This window comes from Oncorhynchus tshawytscha, linkage group LG13, assembly GCF_018296145.1.
Source record: "Oncorhynchus tshawytscha isolate Ot180627B linkage group LG13, Otsh_v2.0, whole genome shotgun sequence".
NCBI classification, from domain to species: Eukaryota; Metazoa; Chordata; class Actinopteri; order Salmoniformes; family Salmonidae; genus Oncorhynchus; species Oncorhynchus tshawytscha.
In genome coordinates this window covers 2,907,450-2,925,642 of record NC_056441.1, presented here as the reverse complement: position 1 = coordinate 2,925,642, position 18,193 = coordinate 2,907,450, and the positions used below count along the sequence as shown (strand labels likewise).

General features: G+C 36.0%; 1 protein-coding gene across 1 annotated transcript in view; it reads left to right on the top strand.

The window, feature by feature from the left end:
- Positions 1-18,193, top strand: part of LOC112220687 (CUB and sushi domain-containing protein 2-like) — a 927,456-nt gene that overhangs the window by 570,033 nt on the left and 339,230 nt on the right. Inside the window, 2 exon segments of the mRNA XM_042295064.1 lie at positions 11,065-11,203; positions 16,861-17,048. Coding sequence (XP_042150998.1) covers positions 11,065-11,203; positions 16,861-17,048 — 327 coding nt within the window.

Genomic DNA, 18,193 nt, shown 5'->3' with positions numbered 1-18,193 from the left:
ATGTAATAGTTATGTAGATGTAATAGTTATGTAGATGTTATGTAGATGTTATGTAGATGTAATAGTTATGTAGATGTAATAGTTATGTAGATGTTATGTAGATGTAATAGTTATGTAGATGTAATAGTTATGTATATGTAATGGTTATGTAGATGTAATAGTTATGTAGATGAAATAGTTATGTAGATGTTATGTAGATGTTATGTAGATGTAATAGTTATGTAGATGTTATGTAGATGTAATAGTTATGTAGATGTAATATTTATGTAGATGTAATAGTTATGTAGATGTAGTAGTTATGTAGATGTAATAGTTATGTAGATGTAATAGTTATGTAGATTTTATGTAGATTTAATAGTTATGTAGATGTAATAGTTATGTAGATGTAATAGTTATGTAGATGTAATAGTTATGTAGATGTTATGTAGATGTTATGTAGATGTTATGTGGATGTTATAGTTATGTAGATGTAATAGTTATATAGATGTAATAGTTATGTAGGTGTTATGTAGATGTAATAGTTATGTAATAGTTATGTAGAGTTAGTTATGTAGATGTAATAGTTATGTAGATGTAATAGTTATGTAGATGTAATAGTTATGTAGATGTAATAGTTATGTAGATGTAATAGTTATGTAGATGTTATGTAGATGTTATGTGGATGTTATAGTTATGTAGATGTAATAGTTATATAGATGTAATAGTTATGTAGATGTTATTATGTAGATTATGTAGATTATGTAGATGTAATAGTTATGTAGATGTAATAGTTATGTAGATGTTATGTAGATGTTATGTAGATGTTATGTAGATGTAATAGTTATGTAGATGTAATAGTTATGTAGATGTTTATGTAGATGTTATGTAGATGTAATAGTTATGTTATGATGTAATAGTTATGTAGATGTTAATAGTTATGTAGATGTTATGTAGATGTAATTTATGTAGATGTAATAGTTATGTAGATGTTATGTAGATGTTATGTAGATGTAATAGTTATGTAGATGTAATAGTTATGTAGATGTAATAGATGTAGATGTTATGTAGATGTTGTAGATGTAATAGTTATGTAGATGTAATAGTTATGTAGATGTTATGTAGATGTTATGTAGATGTAATAGTTATGTAGATGTTATTATGTAGATGTTATGTAGATGTAATAGTTATGTAGATGTAATAGTTATTTAGATGTTATGTAGATGTTAGGATAGATGTAATGTTATGTAGATGTTATGTAGATTTAATAGTTATATAGATGTTATGTAGATGGTATAGTTATGTAGATGTAATAGTTATGTAGATGTAATAGTTATGTAGATGTAATAGTTATGTATATGTAATAGTTATGTAGATGTAATAGTTATGTAGATGTAATAGTTATGTAGATGTTATGCAGATGTAATAGTTATGTAGATGTAATAGTTATGTAGATGTAGTAGTTATGTAGATGTAATAGTTATGTAGATGTAGTAGTTATGTAGATGTAATAGTTATGTAGATGTTATGTAGATGTAATAGTTATGTAGGGTTATGTAGATGTTATGTAGATGTAATAGTTATGTAGATGTTATGTAGATGTTATGTAGATGTAATAGTTATGTAGATGTAATAGTTATGTATATGTAATAGTTATGTATATGTAATAGTTATGTATATGTAATAGTTATGTAGATGTAATAGTTATGTAGATGTTATGTAGATCTTATGTAGATGTAATAGTTATGTAGATGTTATGTAGATGTAATAGTTATGTATATGTAATAGTTATGTATATGTAATAGTTATGTATATGTAATAGTTATGTAGATGTTATGTAGATGTAATAGTTATGTATATGTATGTAGATGTAATAGTTATGTAGATGTAATAGTTATGTAGATGTTATGCAGATGTAATAGTTATGTAGATGTAATAGTTATGTAGATGTAATAGTTATGTAGATGTAGTAGTTATGAAGATGTAATAGTTATGTAGATGTAGTAGTTATGTATATGTAATGGTTATGTAGATGTAATAGTTATGTAGATGAAATAGTTATGTAGATGTTATGTAGATGTTATGTAGATGTAATAGTTATGTAGATGTTATGTAGATGTAATAGTTATGTAGATGTAATATTTATGTAGATGTAATAGTTATGTAGATGTAGTAGTTATGTAGATGTAATAGTTATGTAGATGTAATAGTTATGTAGATTTTATGTAGATTTAATAGTTATGTAGATGTAATAGTTATGTAGATGTAATAGTTATGTAGATGTAATAGTTATGTAGATGTTATGTAGATGTTATGTAGATGTTATGTGGATGTTATAGTTATGTAGATGTAATAGTTATATAGATGTAATAGTTATGTAGATGTTATGTAGATGTAATAGTTATGTAGATGTAATAGTTATGTAGATGTAATAGTTATGTAGATGTAATAGTTATGTAGATGTTATGTAGATGTTATGTAGATGTAATAGTTATGTATATGTAATAGTTATGTAGATTTTATGTAGATGTTATGTAGATGTAATAGTTATGTAGATGTAATAGTTATGTAGATGTAATAGTTATGTAGATGTTATGTAGATGTTATGTAGATGTAATAGTTATGTAGATGTAATAGTTATGTAGATGTTATGTAGATGTTATGTAGATGTAATAGTTATGTAGATGTAATAGTTATGTAGATGTTATGTAGATGTTATGTAGATGTAATAGTTGTGTAGATGTAATAGTTATGTAGATGTTATGTAGATGTTATGTAGATGTAATAGTTATGTAGATGTTATGTAGATGTTATGTAGATGTAATAGTTATGTAGATGTAATAGTTATTTAGATGTTATGTAGATGTTAGGTAGATGTAATAGTTATGTAGATGTTATGTAGATTTAATAGTTATATAGATGTTATGTAGATGGTATAGTTATGTAGATGTAATAGTTATGTAGATGTAATAGTTATGTAGATGTAATAGTTATGTATATGTAATGTTATGTAGATGTAATAGTTAGGTAGATGTAATAGTTATGTAGATGTTATGCAGATGTAATAGTTATGTAGATGTAATAGTTATGTAGATGTAGTAGTTATGTAGATGTAATAGTTATGTAGATGTAGTAGTTATGTAGATGTAATAGTTATGTAGATGTTATGTAGATGTAATAGTTACGTAGATGTTATGTAGATGTTAGTTATGTAGATGTAATAGTTATGTAGATGTTATGTAGATGTTATGCAGATGTAATAGTTATGTAGATGTTATGTAGATGTTATGTAGATTAATGTATGTATATGTAATAGTTATGTATATGTAATAGTTATGTAGATGTAATAGTTATGTAGATGTTATGTAGATCTTATGTAGATATAATAGTTATGTAGATGTTATGTAGATGTAATAGTTATGTATATGTAATAGTTATGTATATGTAATAGTTATGTAGATGTAATAGTTATGTAGATGTTATGTAGATGTTATGTAGATGTAATAGTTATGTAGATGTTATGTAGATGTAATAGTTATGTAGATGTAATAGTTATGTAGATGTTATGTAGATGTAATAGTTATGTAGATGTAATAGTTATGTAGATGTAATAGTTATGTAGATGTAATAGTTATGTATATGTAATAGTTATGTAGATGTAATAGTTATGTAGATGTAATAGTTATGTAGATGTTATGTAGATGTTATGTAGATGTTATGTAGATGTAATAGTTATGTAGATGTTATGTAGATGTAATAGTTATGTAGATGTAGTAGGTATGTAGATGTTATGTCGATGTAGTAGTTATGTAGATGTAATAGTTATGTAGATGTTATGTAGATTTAATAGTTATGTAGATGTTATGTAGATGTTATAGTTATGTAGATGTAATAGTTATGTAGATGTAATAGTTATGTAGATGTTATGTAGATGTAATAGTTATGTAGATGTAATAGTTATGTAGATGTAATAGTTATGTAGATGTAATAGTTATGTAGATGTTATGTAGATGTTATGTAGATGTAATAGTTATGTATATGTAATAGTTATGTAGATTTTATGTAGATGTTATGTAGATGTAATAGTTATGTAGATGTAATAGTTATGTAGATGTAATAGTTATGTAGATGTTATGTAGATGTTATGTAGATGTAATAGTTATGTAGATGTAATAGTTATGTAGATGTTATGTAGATGTTATGTAGATGTAATAGTTATGTAGATGTAATAGTTATGTAGATGTTATGTAGATGTTATGTAGATGTAATAGTTGTGTAGATGTAATAGTTATGTAGATGTTATGTAGATGTTATGTAGATGTAATAGTTATGTAGATGTTATGTAGATGTTATGTAGATGTAATAGTTATGTAGATGTAATAGTTATTTAGATGTTATGTAGATGTTAGGTAGATGTAATAGTTATGTAGATGTTATGTAGATTTAATGTTATATAGATGTTATGTAGATGTATGTAGATGTAATAGTTATGTAGATGTAATAGTTATGTAGATGTAATAGTTATGTATATGTAATAGTTATGTAGATGTAAAAGTTATGTAGATGTAATAGTTATGTAGATGTTATGTAGATGTAATAGTTATGTAGATGTAATAGTTATGTAGATGTAGTAGTTATGTAGATGTAATAGTTATGTAGATGTAGTAGTTATGTAGATGTAATAGTTATGTAGATGTTATGTAGATGTAATAGTTATGTAGATGTTATGTAGATGTAATAGTTATGTAGATGTAATAGTTATGTAGATGTTATGTAGATGTTATGTAGATGTAATAGTTATGTAGATGTTATGTAGATGTTATGTAGATGTAATAGTTATGTATATGTAATAGTTATGTAGATGTAATAGTTATGTAGATGTAATAGTTATGTAGATGTTATGTAGATCTTATGTAGATGTAATAGTTATGTAGATGTTATGTAGATGTAATAGTTATGTAGATGTAATAGTTATGTAGATGTAAAAGGTATGTAGATGTAGTAGTTATGTAGATGTAGTAGTTATGTAGATGTAATAGTTATGTAGATGTTATGTAGATGTAATAGTTATGTAGATGTAATAGTTATGTAGATGTTATGTAGATGTAATAGTTATGTAGATGTTATGTAGATGTAATAGTTATGTAGATGTAGTAGTTATGTAGATGTAGTAGTTATGTAGATGTAATAGTTATGTAGATGTAATAGTTATGTAGATGTTATGTAGATTTATGTAGATGTAATAGTTATGTAGATGTTATGTAGATGTAATAGTTATGTAGATGTAATAGTTATGTAGATGTTATGTAGATGTTATGTAGATGTAATAGTTATGTATATGTAATAGTTATGTTGATGTAATAGTTATGTAGATGTAATAGTTATGTAGATGTTATGTAGATGTTATGCAGATGTTATGTAGATGTAATAGTTATGTAGATGTTATGTAGATGTAATAGTTATGTAGATGTAATAGTTATGTAGATGTTATGTAGATGTTATGTAGATGTAATAGTTATGTAGATGTAATAGTTATGTAGATGTAATAGTTATGTAGATGTAATAGTTATGTAGATGTTATGTAGATGTTATGTAGATGTTATGTAGATGTAATAGTTATGTAGATGTTATGTAGATGTAATAGTTATGTAGATGTAGTAGTTATGTAGATGTAATAGGTATGTAGATGTAGTAGTTATGTAGATGTAATAGTTATGTAGATGTAATAGTTATGTAGATGTTATGTAGATGTAATAGTTATGTAGATGTAATAGTTATGTAGATGTTATGTAGATGTAATAGTTATGTAGATGTAATAGTTATGTAGATGTTATGTAGATGTTATGTAGATGTAATAGTTATGTAGATGTAATAGTTATGTATATGTAATAGTTATGTTGATGTAATAGTTATGTAGATGTAATAGTTATGTAGATGTTATGTAGATGTTATGCAGATGTTATGTAGATGTAATAGTTATGTAGATGTTATGTAGATGTAATAGTTATGTAGATGTAATAGTTATGTATATGTAATAGTTATGTAGATGTTATGTAGATGTAATAGTTATGTAGATGTAATAGTTATGTAGATGTTATGTAGATGTTATAGTTATGTAGATGTAATAGTTATGTAGATGTAATAGTTATGTAGATGTTATGTAGATGTAATAGTTATGTAGATGTTATGTAGATGTAATAGTTATGTAGATGTAATAGTTATGTAGATGTTATGTAGATGTAATAGTTATGTAGATGTAGTAGTTATGTAGATGTAATAGTTATGTAGATGTTATGTAGATGTAATAGTTATGTAGATGTAGTAGTTATGTAGATGTAGTAGTTATGTAGATGTAGTAGTTATGTAGATGTAATAGTTATGTAGATGTTATGTAGATGTAATAGTTACGTAGATGTAATAGTTATGTATATGTAATAGTTATGTAGATGTTATGTAGATGTAATAGTTATGTAGATGTTATGTAGATGTAATAGTTATGTAGATGTAATAGTTATGTAGATGTTATGTAGATGTAATAGTTATGTAGATGTTATGTAGATGTAATAGTTATGTAGATGTTATGTAGATGTAATAGTTATGTAGATGTAATAGTTATGTAGATGTAATAGTTATGTAGATGTAAAAGTTATGTAGATGTTATGTAGATGTAATAGTTATGTAGATGTAATAGTTATGTAGATGTTATGTAGATGTAATAGTTATGTAGATGTTATGTAGATGTAATAGTTATGTAGATGTAATAGTTATGTAGATGTTATGTAGATGTAATAGTTATGTAGATGTAAAAGTTATGTAGATGTAATAGTTATGTAGATGTAAAAGTTATGTAGATGTTATGTAGATGTAATAGTTATGTAGATGTTATGTAGATGTAATAGTTATGTAGATGTAAAAGTTATGTAGATGTAGTAGTAGTAATTCCTGACATTTAATCCCAGTAAAAATACCCTGTCTTAGGTCGGTTAGGATCACCACTTTATTTAAAAAATGTGAAATGTCAGAATAATAAAAGAGAGAATGATTTCTTTCAGCTTTTTATTTTAATCACATTCCAAGTGGGTCAGAAGTTTACACACACTCAATTAGTATTTGATAGCATTGCCTTTAAATTGTTTAACTTGGGTCAAATGTTTCGGGTAGCCTTCCACAAGCATTTGGGTGAATTTTGTCCCGTTCCTCCTGACAGAGCTGGTGTAACTGAGTCAGGTTTGTAGGCCACCTTGCTCTCGCACAACTTTGACAAGGGAACAGAAGAGGCCTTGCCTTCATGTATTCTTTGTACCGTTCATCAGAGTCTACATGAGATTCGAGGAGGCAGAGGATACGATGGGTCTATTGCGATTACACTACGGTGACTTCTCAGCCAGACATGGATCAACCAATGTTGTCATATCTGTGTAATAGTTGACATTAGAACCAGTACCATCTGTTTTGGTACCGTCTACTACTAGTGATTCATTACAGTATGCCAGGTTATAGTACAATCTACTACTAGTGATTTATTACAGTATGCCAAATTATAGTACAATCTACTACTAGTGATTTATTACAGTATGCCAAATTATAGTACCATCTACTACTAGTGATTTATTACAGTATGCCAGATTATAGTGCCATCTACTACTAGTGATTTATTACAGTATGCCAGGTTATAGTACAATCTACTACTAGTGATTTATTACAGTATGCCAAATTATAGTGCCATCTACTACTAGTGATTTATTACAGTATGCCAGATTATAGTGCCATCTACTACTAGTGATTTATTACAGTATGCCAGATTATAGTGCCATCTACTACTAGTGATTTATTACAGTATGCCAGATTATAGTGCCATCTACTACTAGTGATTCATTACAGTATGCCAGATTATAGTGCCATCTACTACTAGTGATTTATTACAGTATGCCAAATTATAGTACAATCTACTACTAGTGATTTATTACAGTATGCCAAATTATAGTACCATCTACTACTAGTGATTTATTACAGTATGCCAGATTATAGTGCCATCTACTACTAGTGATTTATTACAGTATGCCAGGTTATAGTACAATCTACTACTAGTGATTTATTACAGTATGCCAGGTTATAGTACAATCTACTACTAGTGATTTATTACAGTATGCCAGATTATAGTGCCATCTACTACTAGTGATTTATTACAGTATGCCAAATTATAGTACCATCTACTACTAGTGATTCATTACAGTATGCCAGATTATAGTGCCATCTACTACTCGTGATTTATTACAGTATGCCAAATTATAGTACCATCTACTACTAGTGATTTATTACAGTATGCCAGGTTATAGTACAATCTACTACTAGTGATTTATTACAGTATGCCAGATTATAGTGCCATCTACTACTAGTGATTTATTACAGTATGCCAAATTATAGTACCATCTACTACTAGTGATTCATTACAGTATGCCAGATTATAGTGCCATCTACTACTCGTGATTTATTACAGTATGCCAAATTATAGTACCATCTACTACTAGTGATTTATTACATTATGCCAGATTATAGTACCATCTGTTTTGGTACCATCTACTACTAGTGATTCATTACAGAATGCCAGATTATAGTACTGTCTACTACTAGTGATACAGTATGCCAGATTATAGTACCATCTGTTTTGGTACCATCTACTACTAGTGATTCATTACAGAATGCCAGATTATAGTACTGTCTACTACTAGTGATACAGTATGCCAGATTATAGTACCATCTGTTTTGGTACCATCTACTACTAGTGATTCATTACAGAATGCCAGATTATAGTACTGTCTACTACTAGTGATTTATTACAGAATGCCAGATTATAGTACTGTCTACTACTAGTGATACAGTATGCCAGATTATAGTACCATCTGTTTTGGTACCATCTACTACTAGTGATTCATTACAGAATGCCAGATTATAGTACTGTCTACTACTAGTGATTTATTACAGAATGCCAGATTATAGTACTGTCTACTACTAGTGATACAGTATGCCAGATTATAGTACTGTCTACTACTAGTGATACAGTATGCCAGATTATAGTACTGTCTACTACTAGTGATACAGTATGCCAGATTATAGTACTGTCTACTACTAGTGATTTATTACAGAATGCCAGATTATAGTACTGTCTACTACTAGTGATACAGTATGCCAGATTATAGTACTGTCTACTACTAGTGATACAGTATGCCAGATTATAGTACTGTCTACTACTAGTGATACAGTATGCCAGATTATAGTACTGTCTACTACTAGTGATACAGTATGCCAGATTATAGTACTGTCTACTACTAGTGATACAGTATGCCAGATTATAGTACTGTCTACTACTAGTGATACAGTATGCCAGATTATAGTACTGTACTGCTACTAGTGATACAGTATGCCAGATTATAGTACTGTCTACTACTAGTGATACAGTATGCCAGATTATAGTACTGTCTACTACTAGTGATACAGTATGCCAGATTATAGTACTGTCTACTACTAGTGATACAGTATGCCAGATTATAGTACTGTCTACTACTAGTGATACAGTATGCCAGATTATAGTACTGTCTACTACTAGTGATACAGTATGCCAGATTATAGTACTGTCTACTACTAGTGATACAGTATGCCAGATTATAGTACTGTCTACTACTAGTGATACAGTATGCCAGATTATAGTACTGTCTACTACTAGTGATACAGTATGCCAGATTATAGTACTGTCTACTACTAGTGATACAGTATGCCAGATTATAGTACTGTCTACTACTAGTGATACAGTATGCCAGATTATAGTGTAGTGTATGAAAGAGTCTGCCAGGTTATAGCTTATGAAACACAGCCGTCAGATCAATTGATCGGTTACATCTGAATACTGAAGGTCAATTGGTAAAAGCCAATAAAACATAGTGTCGGCATTTGTAATGACAATCGATGAAGTGGCGAAGACAATTAGCACATTTTTTTCTATATTTTTTTACAACACAATACAGATCACTGCATAATGAACCACCTGCAGTATTGACAATGCATTCACATCAATGAGGAGACAAGGCACATTAGCAAGCAGGCATGTCAGCATCGTTTCACAGGCTGTTGATCAGGTTAGCCTCATATCACAGGCTGTTGTGTGATGACCAAGGTGTTTTCTGTTCTGTGTGATACACACAAGGGTTTATTCATGAACACACACACACACATACTTGCCTCCCCCTTCTCCCTTCCACCAAACCACCCCGTCAGTCTCTGGACTGATGTTTGACCTTGAGCTCCAGTAATTGTCAACCATTTCCATGACGGCCTCCACCCCTGCTGAGGCTGACTGAAACAGAGTCCCAGTGATGTATTGTGTTAAATGGACTTTGATATAGTCACGGATCCATGGGGATAAGTGAACACATTGGCCACATCCGTGATATAATAGACTGTCGCTTTTTCCCTCTTTCTCCCTCGCTCTGTGTTCTTCTCACACCTCTCATCCCTCCTCTCCTCCTCCTCTCTTCCTCCCTCTCCCCCTCCCTAACCTCCCTCTCCCCTTCCCTATCCCTCATCCCTCACCTCCTCTCCTCCTCTCTTCCTCCCTCTCCCCCTCCATACCCTCCCACTCCCCCTCCCTATCCTCCCTCTCCCCTTCCCTCCCACTTCTTCCCTCATCCCTCACCTCCTCTCCCCCTCCCCTCTTTTCCCACACCATCTGCCCCCTCCTCTCCCCCTCCCTCTTCCCATTCCTCCCTCTCCCCTCCCTATCCTCCCTCTCCCCTTCCCTATCCCTCTTCTTCCCTCATCCCTCACCTCCTCTCCCCCTCCCCTTTTTCCCACACCATCTGCCCCCTCCTCTCCCCCTCCCTCTTCCCATTCCTCCCTCTCCCCCTCCCTATCCTCCCTCTCCCCCTCCCTATCCTCCCTCTCCCCTTCCCTATCCCTCTTCTTCCCTCATCCCTCACCTCCTCTCCCCCTCCCCTCTTTTCCCACACCATCTGCCCCCTCCTCTCACCCTCCCTCTTCCCATTCCTCTCCTCTCCCTTCCTCCCCTTCACCCCCCTCTCCTCCCCTGTTCCTCAGCTCAGTGTGGGGGTGATCTGAAGGCTCCTAGTGGAATCATCCTGTCCCCTGGTTGGCCAGAGCTCTATAAGGAGGCCCTTAACTGTGAGTGGGTCATCGAGGCTCCGCCAGGATACCCCATCAAGATCGTGTTTGATAAGTAAGTCAGGGCACACTGTCTTCGTTTATTTTCCTATCTCTACCCTTACTATCATTCATCATTACTTACTATCTCTACCCTTACTATCATTCATCATTACTTACTAACTCTACAATTACTATCATTCATTCTGCCTCTCTCTCTCTCTCTCTCTTACATCTTCTCCTACATTATCGTACTGTGTATTACTCTCTTTCTCTCTCTCGATGTCTCTCTCTCTCAAGGTCTCTCTCTCTCTCTATCAATTTTCAATTCAATTCAAGGGGCTTTATTGGCATGGGAAACATGTGTTAACATTGCCAATGCAAGTGAGGTAGATAATATACAGTGTTGTAACAATGTACAAATGGTTAAAGTACACAAGGGAAATAAATAAGCATAAATATGGGTTGTATTTACAATGGTGTTTGTTCTTCACTGGTTGCCCTTTACTTGTGGCAACAGGTCACAAATCTTGCTGCTGTGATGTCACACTGTGGTATTTCACCCAGTAGATATGGGAGTTTATCAACATTAGATTTGTTTTTGAATTCTTTGTGGATCTGTGTAATCTGAGGGAAATATGTCTCTCTAATATGGTCATACATTGGGCAGGAGGTTAGGAAGTGCAGCTCAGTTTCCACCTCATTTTGTGGGCAGTGAGCACATAGCCTGTCTTCTCTTGAGAGCCATGTCTGCCTACGGCGGCCTTTCTCAATAGCAAGTCTACGCTCACTGAGTCTGTACATAGTCAAACCTTTCCTTAATTTTGGGTCAGTCACAGAGGTCAGGTATTCTGCCGCTGTGTACTCTCTGTGTAGGGCCAAATAGCATTCTAGTTTGCTCTGTTTTTTTGTCTCTCTCTCTCTCTCTCTCTCTCTCTCTCTCTGCCTCTCTCTCTCTCCCTCTGCCTCTCTCTCTTCCATCTTCTCCTACATTATTATATTGTCTCTCTCTCTGTCTCTCTCTGCCTCTCTCTCTTCCATCTTCTCCTACATTATTATATTGTCTCTCTCTCTCTCTCACTCTGTCTCTCACTCTCTCTCTCTTTCTCACTGTCTCTGTCTCTTTCTGTCTCTCTCTCTCTCTGTCTCTCTGCCTCTCTCTCTCTGCCGCTCTCTCTCTCTGTCTCTCTCTCTCTCTCGCTGTTTCTCTCTCTCTCTGTCCCTGTCTCTGTCTCTCCCTCTGTTGCTCTCTCTCTCTCTCTCTGTCACTCTCTCGCTCTCTGTCTCTCCCTCTCTCTCTCTCTCTGTCTCTCTCTCTCTCTCTGTTGCTCTCTCTCTGTTGCTCTCTGTCTCTCTGTCTCTCAGCCTCTGTCTCTCTGCCGCTCTCTCTCTCTGTCTCTCTCTCTCTCGCTGTTTCTCTCTCTCTCTCTCTCTCTCTCTGTCTCTCCCTCTCTCTCTCTCTGTCTCTCTCTCTCTCTCTCTCTCTCTCTCTCTCTCTCTCTCTCTCTCTCTCTCTCTCTCTCTCTCTCTCTCACACTCTCAGGGCTCTAAAATGTGTCCACATTGCTCCTAAATATTTTGATGCGACCTGGATTTGTTTTATTTGGGGGCACCACTGCGCCTGTAAATAATCACCCAGATAATAATTGTTACTAATGATCAGGCTTCGTTCTACTTCAGCCTCCGAGCGACATAGAGTCCTCTCTCTCCTATCGCTGCTTGCTTCCACTTTCCGGGCCACACATACCAAGTGTCACCTCCCTGTCACTCAAGCATCTTTCCTCCAGGCTTATTCTCTCAGCTGTACAACACATTGTTCCAGAACAAGAACGATGCTGCTTTCCACATTGCTTCTGAATATGAATCCAGACATTTTCTCTATTCTACTATTAGTTGGGAAACACTGACCAGTACTTGGTTTTTACCCTGTCGTAACTCCTATCTAGCTGTTTCATATGATTCCTGCTGACCCATTGGTTGTTCCCTCAGAATCCTGCTAACCCATTGGTTGTTCCCTCAGATTCTTGCTAACCCATTGGTTGTTCCCTCAGAATCCTGCTAACCCATTGGTTGTTCCCTCAGATTCTTGCTAACCCATTGGTTGTTCCCTCAGAATCCTGCTAACCCATTGGTTGTTCCCTCAGATTCTTGCTAACCCATTGGTTGTTCCCTCAGAATCCTGCTAACCCATTGGTTGTTCCCTCAGATTCTTGCTAACCCATTGGTTGTTCCCTCAGATTCTTGCTAACCCATTGGTTGTTCCCTCAGATTCCTGCTAACCCATTGGTTGTTCCCTCAGATTCTTGCTAACCCATTGGTTGTTCCATCAGAATCCTGCTAACCCATTGGTTGTTCCCAAAGTTGTACAGTATATTGACCAGTGGAGGCTGGTGCCGTTTACTATGAGGGAGGACAGTACAATTGTTTTATTAGAATGGCCTTATTTCTATTACAGCATTAACATCCTTAGGTTTAGGCTACTACATGATACTCTAATTTCCCTATACCCATCAAGAGGTTGCTACAACCTAGCCTATGAATGAAAGTTTACAGCGTAGGTGCAAACAGGTTGAGAGAAATTTGAGGTGACAGACAGTGGCATTCAATAGCACATGGCAGACTCTTGCCTGCATCTAGCTGATCTAGGGTGTAGTCATTAGTCCAACAGTATCACCTCTTACCTGCATCTAGCTGATCTAGGGTGTAGTCATTAGTCCAACAGTATCACCTCTTACCTGCATCTAGCTGATCTAGGGTGTAGTCATTAGTCTAGTCTTGTCTGCATCTAACAGTGTGATCATTAGTCCAACAGTATCACCTCTTGCCTGCATCTAGCTGATCTAGGGTGTAGTCATTAGTCCAGCAGTATCACCTCTTACCTGCATCTAGCTGATCTAGGGTGTAGTCATTAGTCCAACAGTATCACCTCTTACCTGCATCTAGCTGATCTAGGGTGTAGTCATTAGTCCAACAGTTGCAGACAAGAGTTTCTATTGGACAAATTCAGGTATGTTTTTCCCCGCTTTGTTCCGTTTGCTTCTGTTCCAAAAAATTTTTTTCCAACAGAATCGCCGGAATGAATACACCCCTGATCACAAGCAAACACTGTTCACTTTCATAGCAGCCACGTACAAACAGCATGGCCATTTAACTCGTTGTATAATTCCTTCTCCCATCTATGAGCTCTTCTCCTTCTCTTGTGGACTTCAGTGCACAACCCATCAGCTGTATGTGACCAGGCGGAAAAAACTTTCCAAGCCAAACCTTCATATTATAACCGCTAACCTGCTCCACACAGCCTACATCAATGTCACCCTATTAGCTAACGTCATAGTCAACATAGCTACTAGAACGAATGCCTTAGTAAACCTGCTACAGTCTGAAATCAGCTTAGCAGTTACACAGGCGGGGCCCCGGTGGTAATAAATTAAGAAACCAAAAGCTTACCTTGATAAAGTTCCAGTGTTGGATAGCCATAGCCAGCTAACTAACCTGGCTTCCCTCTCTGTTTGAGCAGGCTAAACTAGATAGCATAGCTTCCCTCTCTGTTTAAGCAGGCTAAACTAGCTAACCTTGCTTCCCTCTCTGTTTGAGCAGGATAAACTAGCTTGCATAGCATCCCTCTCTGTTTGAGCAGGCTAAACTAGCTAGCATAGCATCCCTCTATGTTTGAGCAGGCTAAACTAGCTAGCATAGCATCCCTCTCTGTTTGAGCAGGCTAAACTAGCTAGCATAGCATCCCTCTCTGTTTGAGCAGGCTAAACTAGCTAGCATAGCATCCCTCTCTGTTTGAGCAGGCTAAACTAGCTAGCATAGCATCCCTCTCTGTTTGAGCAGGCTAAACTAGCTAGCATAGCATCCCTCTCTGTTTGAGCAGGCTAAAGCATAGCATCCCTCTCTGTTTGAGCAGGCTAAACTAGCTAGCATAGCATCCCTCTCTGTTTGAGCAGGCTAAACTAGCTAGCATAGCTTCACTCTCTGTTTGAACAGGCTAAACTAGCTAGCATAGCATCCCTCTCTGTTTGAGCAGGCTAAACTAGCTAGCATAGCATCCCTCTCTGTTTGAGCAGGCTAAACTAGCTAGCATAGCATCCCTCTCTGTTTGAGCAGGCTAAACTAGCTAGCATAGCATCCCTCTCTATTTGAGCAGGCTAAACTAGCTAGCATAGCATCCCTCTCTGTTTGAGCAGGCTAAACTAGCTAGCATAGCATCCCTCTCTGTTTGAGCAGGCTAAACTAGCTAGCATAGCATCCCTCTCTGTTTGAGCAGGCTAAACTAGCTAGCATAGCATCCCTCTCTGTTTGAGCAGGCTAAACTAGCTAGCATAGCATCCCTCTCTGTTTGAGCAGGCTAAACTAGCTAGCATAGCATCCCTCTCTGTTTGAGCAGGCTAAACTAGCTAGCATAGCATCCCTCTCTGTTTGAGCAGGCTAAACTAGCTAGCATAGCATCCCTCTCTGTTTGAGCAGGCTAAACTAGCTAGCATAGCATCCCTCTCTGTTTGAGCAGCTAAACTAGCTAGCATAGCATCCCTCTCTGTTTGAGCAGGCTTAACTAGCTAGCATAGCATCCCTGTCTGTTTGAGCAGGCTAAACTAGCTAGCATAGCATCCCTCTCTGTTTGAGCAGGCTAAACTAGCTAGCATAGCATCCCTCTCTGTTTGAGCAGGCTAAACTAGCTAGCATAGCATCCCTCTCTGTTTGAGCAGGCTTAACTAGCTAGCATAGCATCCCTGTCTGTTTGAGCAGGCTAAACTAGCTAGCATAGCATCCCTCTCTGTTTGAGCAGGCTAAACTAGCTAGCATAGCATCCCTCTCTGTTTGAGCAGGCTAAACTAGCTAGCATAGCATCCCTCTCTGTTTGAGCAGGCTAAACTAGCTAGCATAGCATCCCTCTCTGTTTGAGCAGGCTAAACTAGCTAGCATAGCATCCCTCTCTGTTTGAGCAGGCTAAACTAGCTAGCTGCATTTGCTAAGTAAGTGAATGTGAAGTGAAAAAAATAGGAAATACAGCATTTTCTCTCTCTCTATTTTTCTCTTGCTTCTCCTTCAGTTTAAAAATATATATATAATTTGTTCAAAACTGTTCAACTATTGTCTTTCTCTCTTTGAGTTAGATACTCACCACATTGTATGCACTGTAGTGCTAGCTAGTTGTAGCTCATGCTTTCAGTACTCGATTCATTCTCTGATCTTTTGATTGGGTGGAAAACATGTCAGTTGATGCTGTAAGAGCTCTGATAGGTTGGATGACGTCCTCCAGAAGTTGTCATAATTACTGTGTAAGTCTAAAGAAGAGGATGAAAACCATGAGCCTCCTAGGTTTTGTATTGAAGTCAATGTACCTAGAGGAGGATGGAAGCTAGCTGTCCTCCGGCTACACTATGGTGCTACCCTACAGAGTGCTGTTGAGGCTACTGTAGACCTTCTTTACAAAACAGTGTGTTTTAATCAATTATTTGGTGACGTGAATATATTTAGCATCTCCTTTTTAAAGATTCACAATTTACATTTTTTTATGAATTTCACTGAGGAGGATGGTCCCACAGATTCCTGTTAATCCATTGGATGTTCCCCAGATACTTGTTAAACCATTGGTTGTTCCCCTAGATTGCTCTTTGCCAATTGGTTGTTCCCCCAGATTGCTGTTCCTCCATTAGTTGTCCCATCGATTCCTGTTCACCCATTGGTTGTTCTCCCAGATTCCTGTTAACCCATTGGTTGTTCCCCCAGGTTTCGTACTGAGGTAAACTATGACGTGCTGGAGGTGCGTGACGGGCGGTTCCCCTCCTCGCCTCTGATTGGTAGCTACCAGGGTACCCAGGTGCCCCAGTTCCTCATCAGCACCTCCAACTTCCTGTTCCTCCTCTTCTCCACCGACAAAAGCCACTCGGACATCGGCTTCCGCATCCACTATGAGAGTAAGACTTTGCGTTTTTCTAGAATCAGTAGACATTGCTGGGTCCAGAGCAACCGTTAGAGGAACTCTGAAATGCTCCCTACCTTCCTCTCCTCACAGACAGAAATAATAATATTATGTTCCAGATTAGTTTGCTTGGCTTGACACAGAGCCCATCATTACAAATTATTGGTTTTGCTATTCCACTGCCAAAGTCATGCCAGGTCCCTGACTGAGCTATAATCATGCCAGGTCCCTGACTGAGCTATAATCATGCCAGGTCCATGACTGAGCTATAATCATGCCAGGTCCCTGACTGAGCTATAATCATGCCAGGTCCCTGACTGAGCTATAATCATGCCAGGTCCCTGACTGAGCCAGTGATAGGTGATATTAATGAGGTGGTATTAATGAGGTGATATTCATGAGGTGGTATTCATGAGGTGGTATTCATGAGGTGGTATTCATAAGGTGGTATTCATGAGGTGGTATTAATGAGGTGGTATTCATGAGGTTATATTCATGAGGTGGTATTAATGAGGTGATATTAATGAGGTGGTATTCATGAGGTGGTATTAATGAGGCGATATTCATGAGGCGATATTCATGAGATGGAATTCATGAGGTGGTGTTCCTGACGTGGTATTAAAACCATCATCACTCCCTTTTCTCTATGCAGACATCTCAATCACAACGTCCATATGTATTTAATAACTACAGGGTTGATTCTATCGTAAGATGTTGCACACGTCAGAAAACACACAGGGGCACATCGTCAGAAAACACACAGGGGCACATCGTCAGAAAACACACAGGGGCACATCGTCAGAAAACACACAGGGGCACATCGCCAGTAAACACACAGGGGCACATCGTCAGACAACACACAGGGACACAGTAAACACACAGGGGCACAGTAAAAACACACAGGGACACATCGTCAGTAAACACACAGGGGCACATCGTCAGACAACACACAGGGGCACATCGTCAGAAAACACACAGGTTTAAAACGATTTTAAAAATCATCATCGTTTTTTTTTTATCAACTCTCACCTTGTCATCAAAAGACGATGCAAACACACAATGGTGTTTTTAAGATATTTTAAACCTGTGTGACTCAACATTAGTAACCCTTCGTCGAAGCAGCAGTCTCTGCTTTAATAA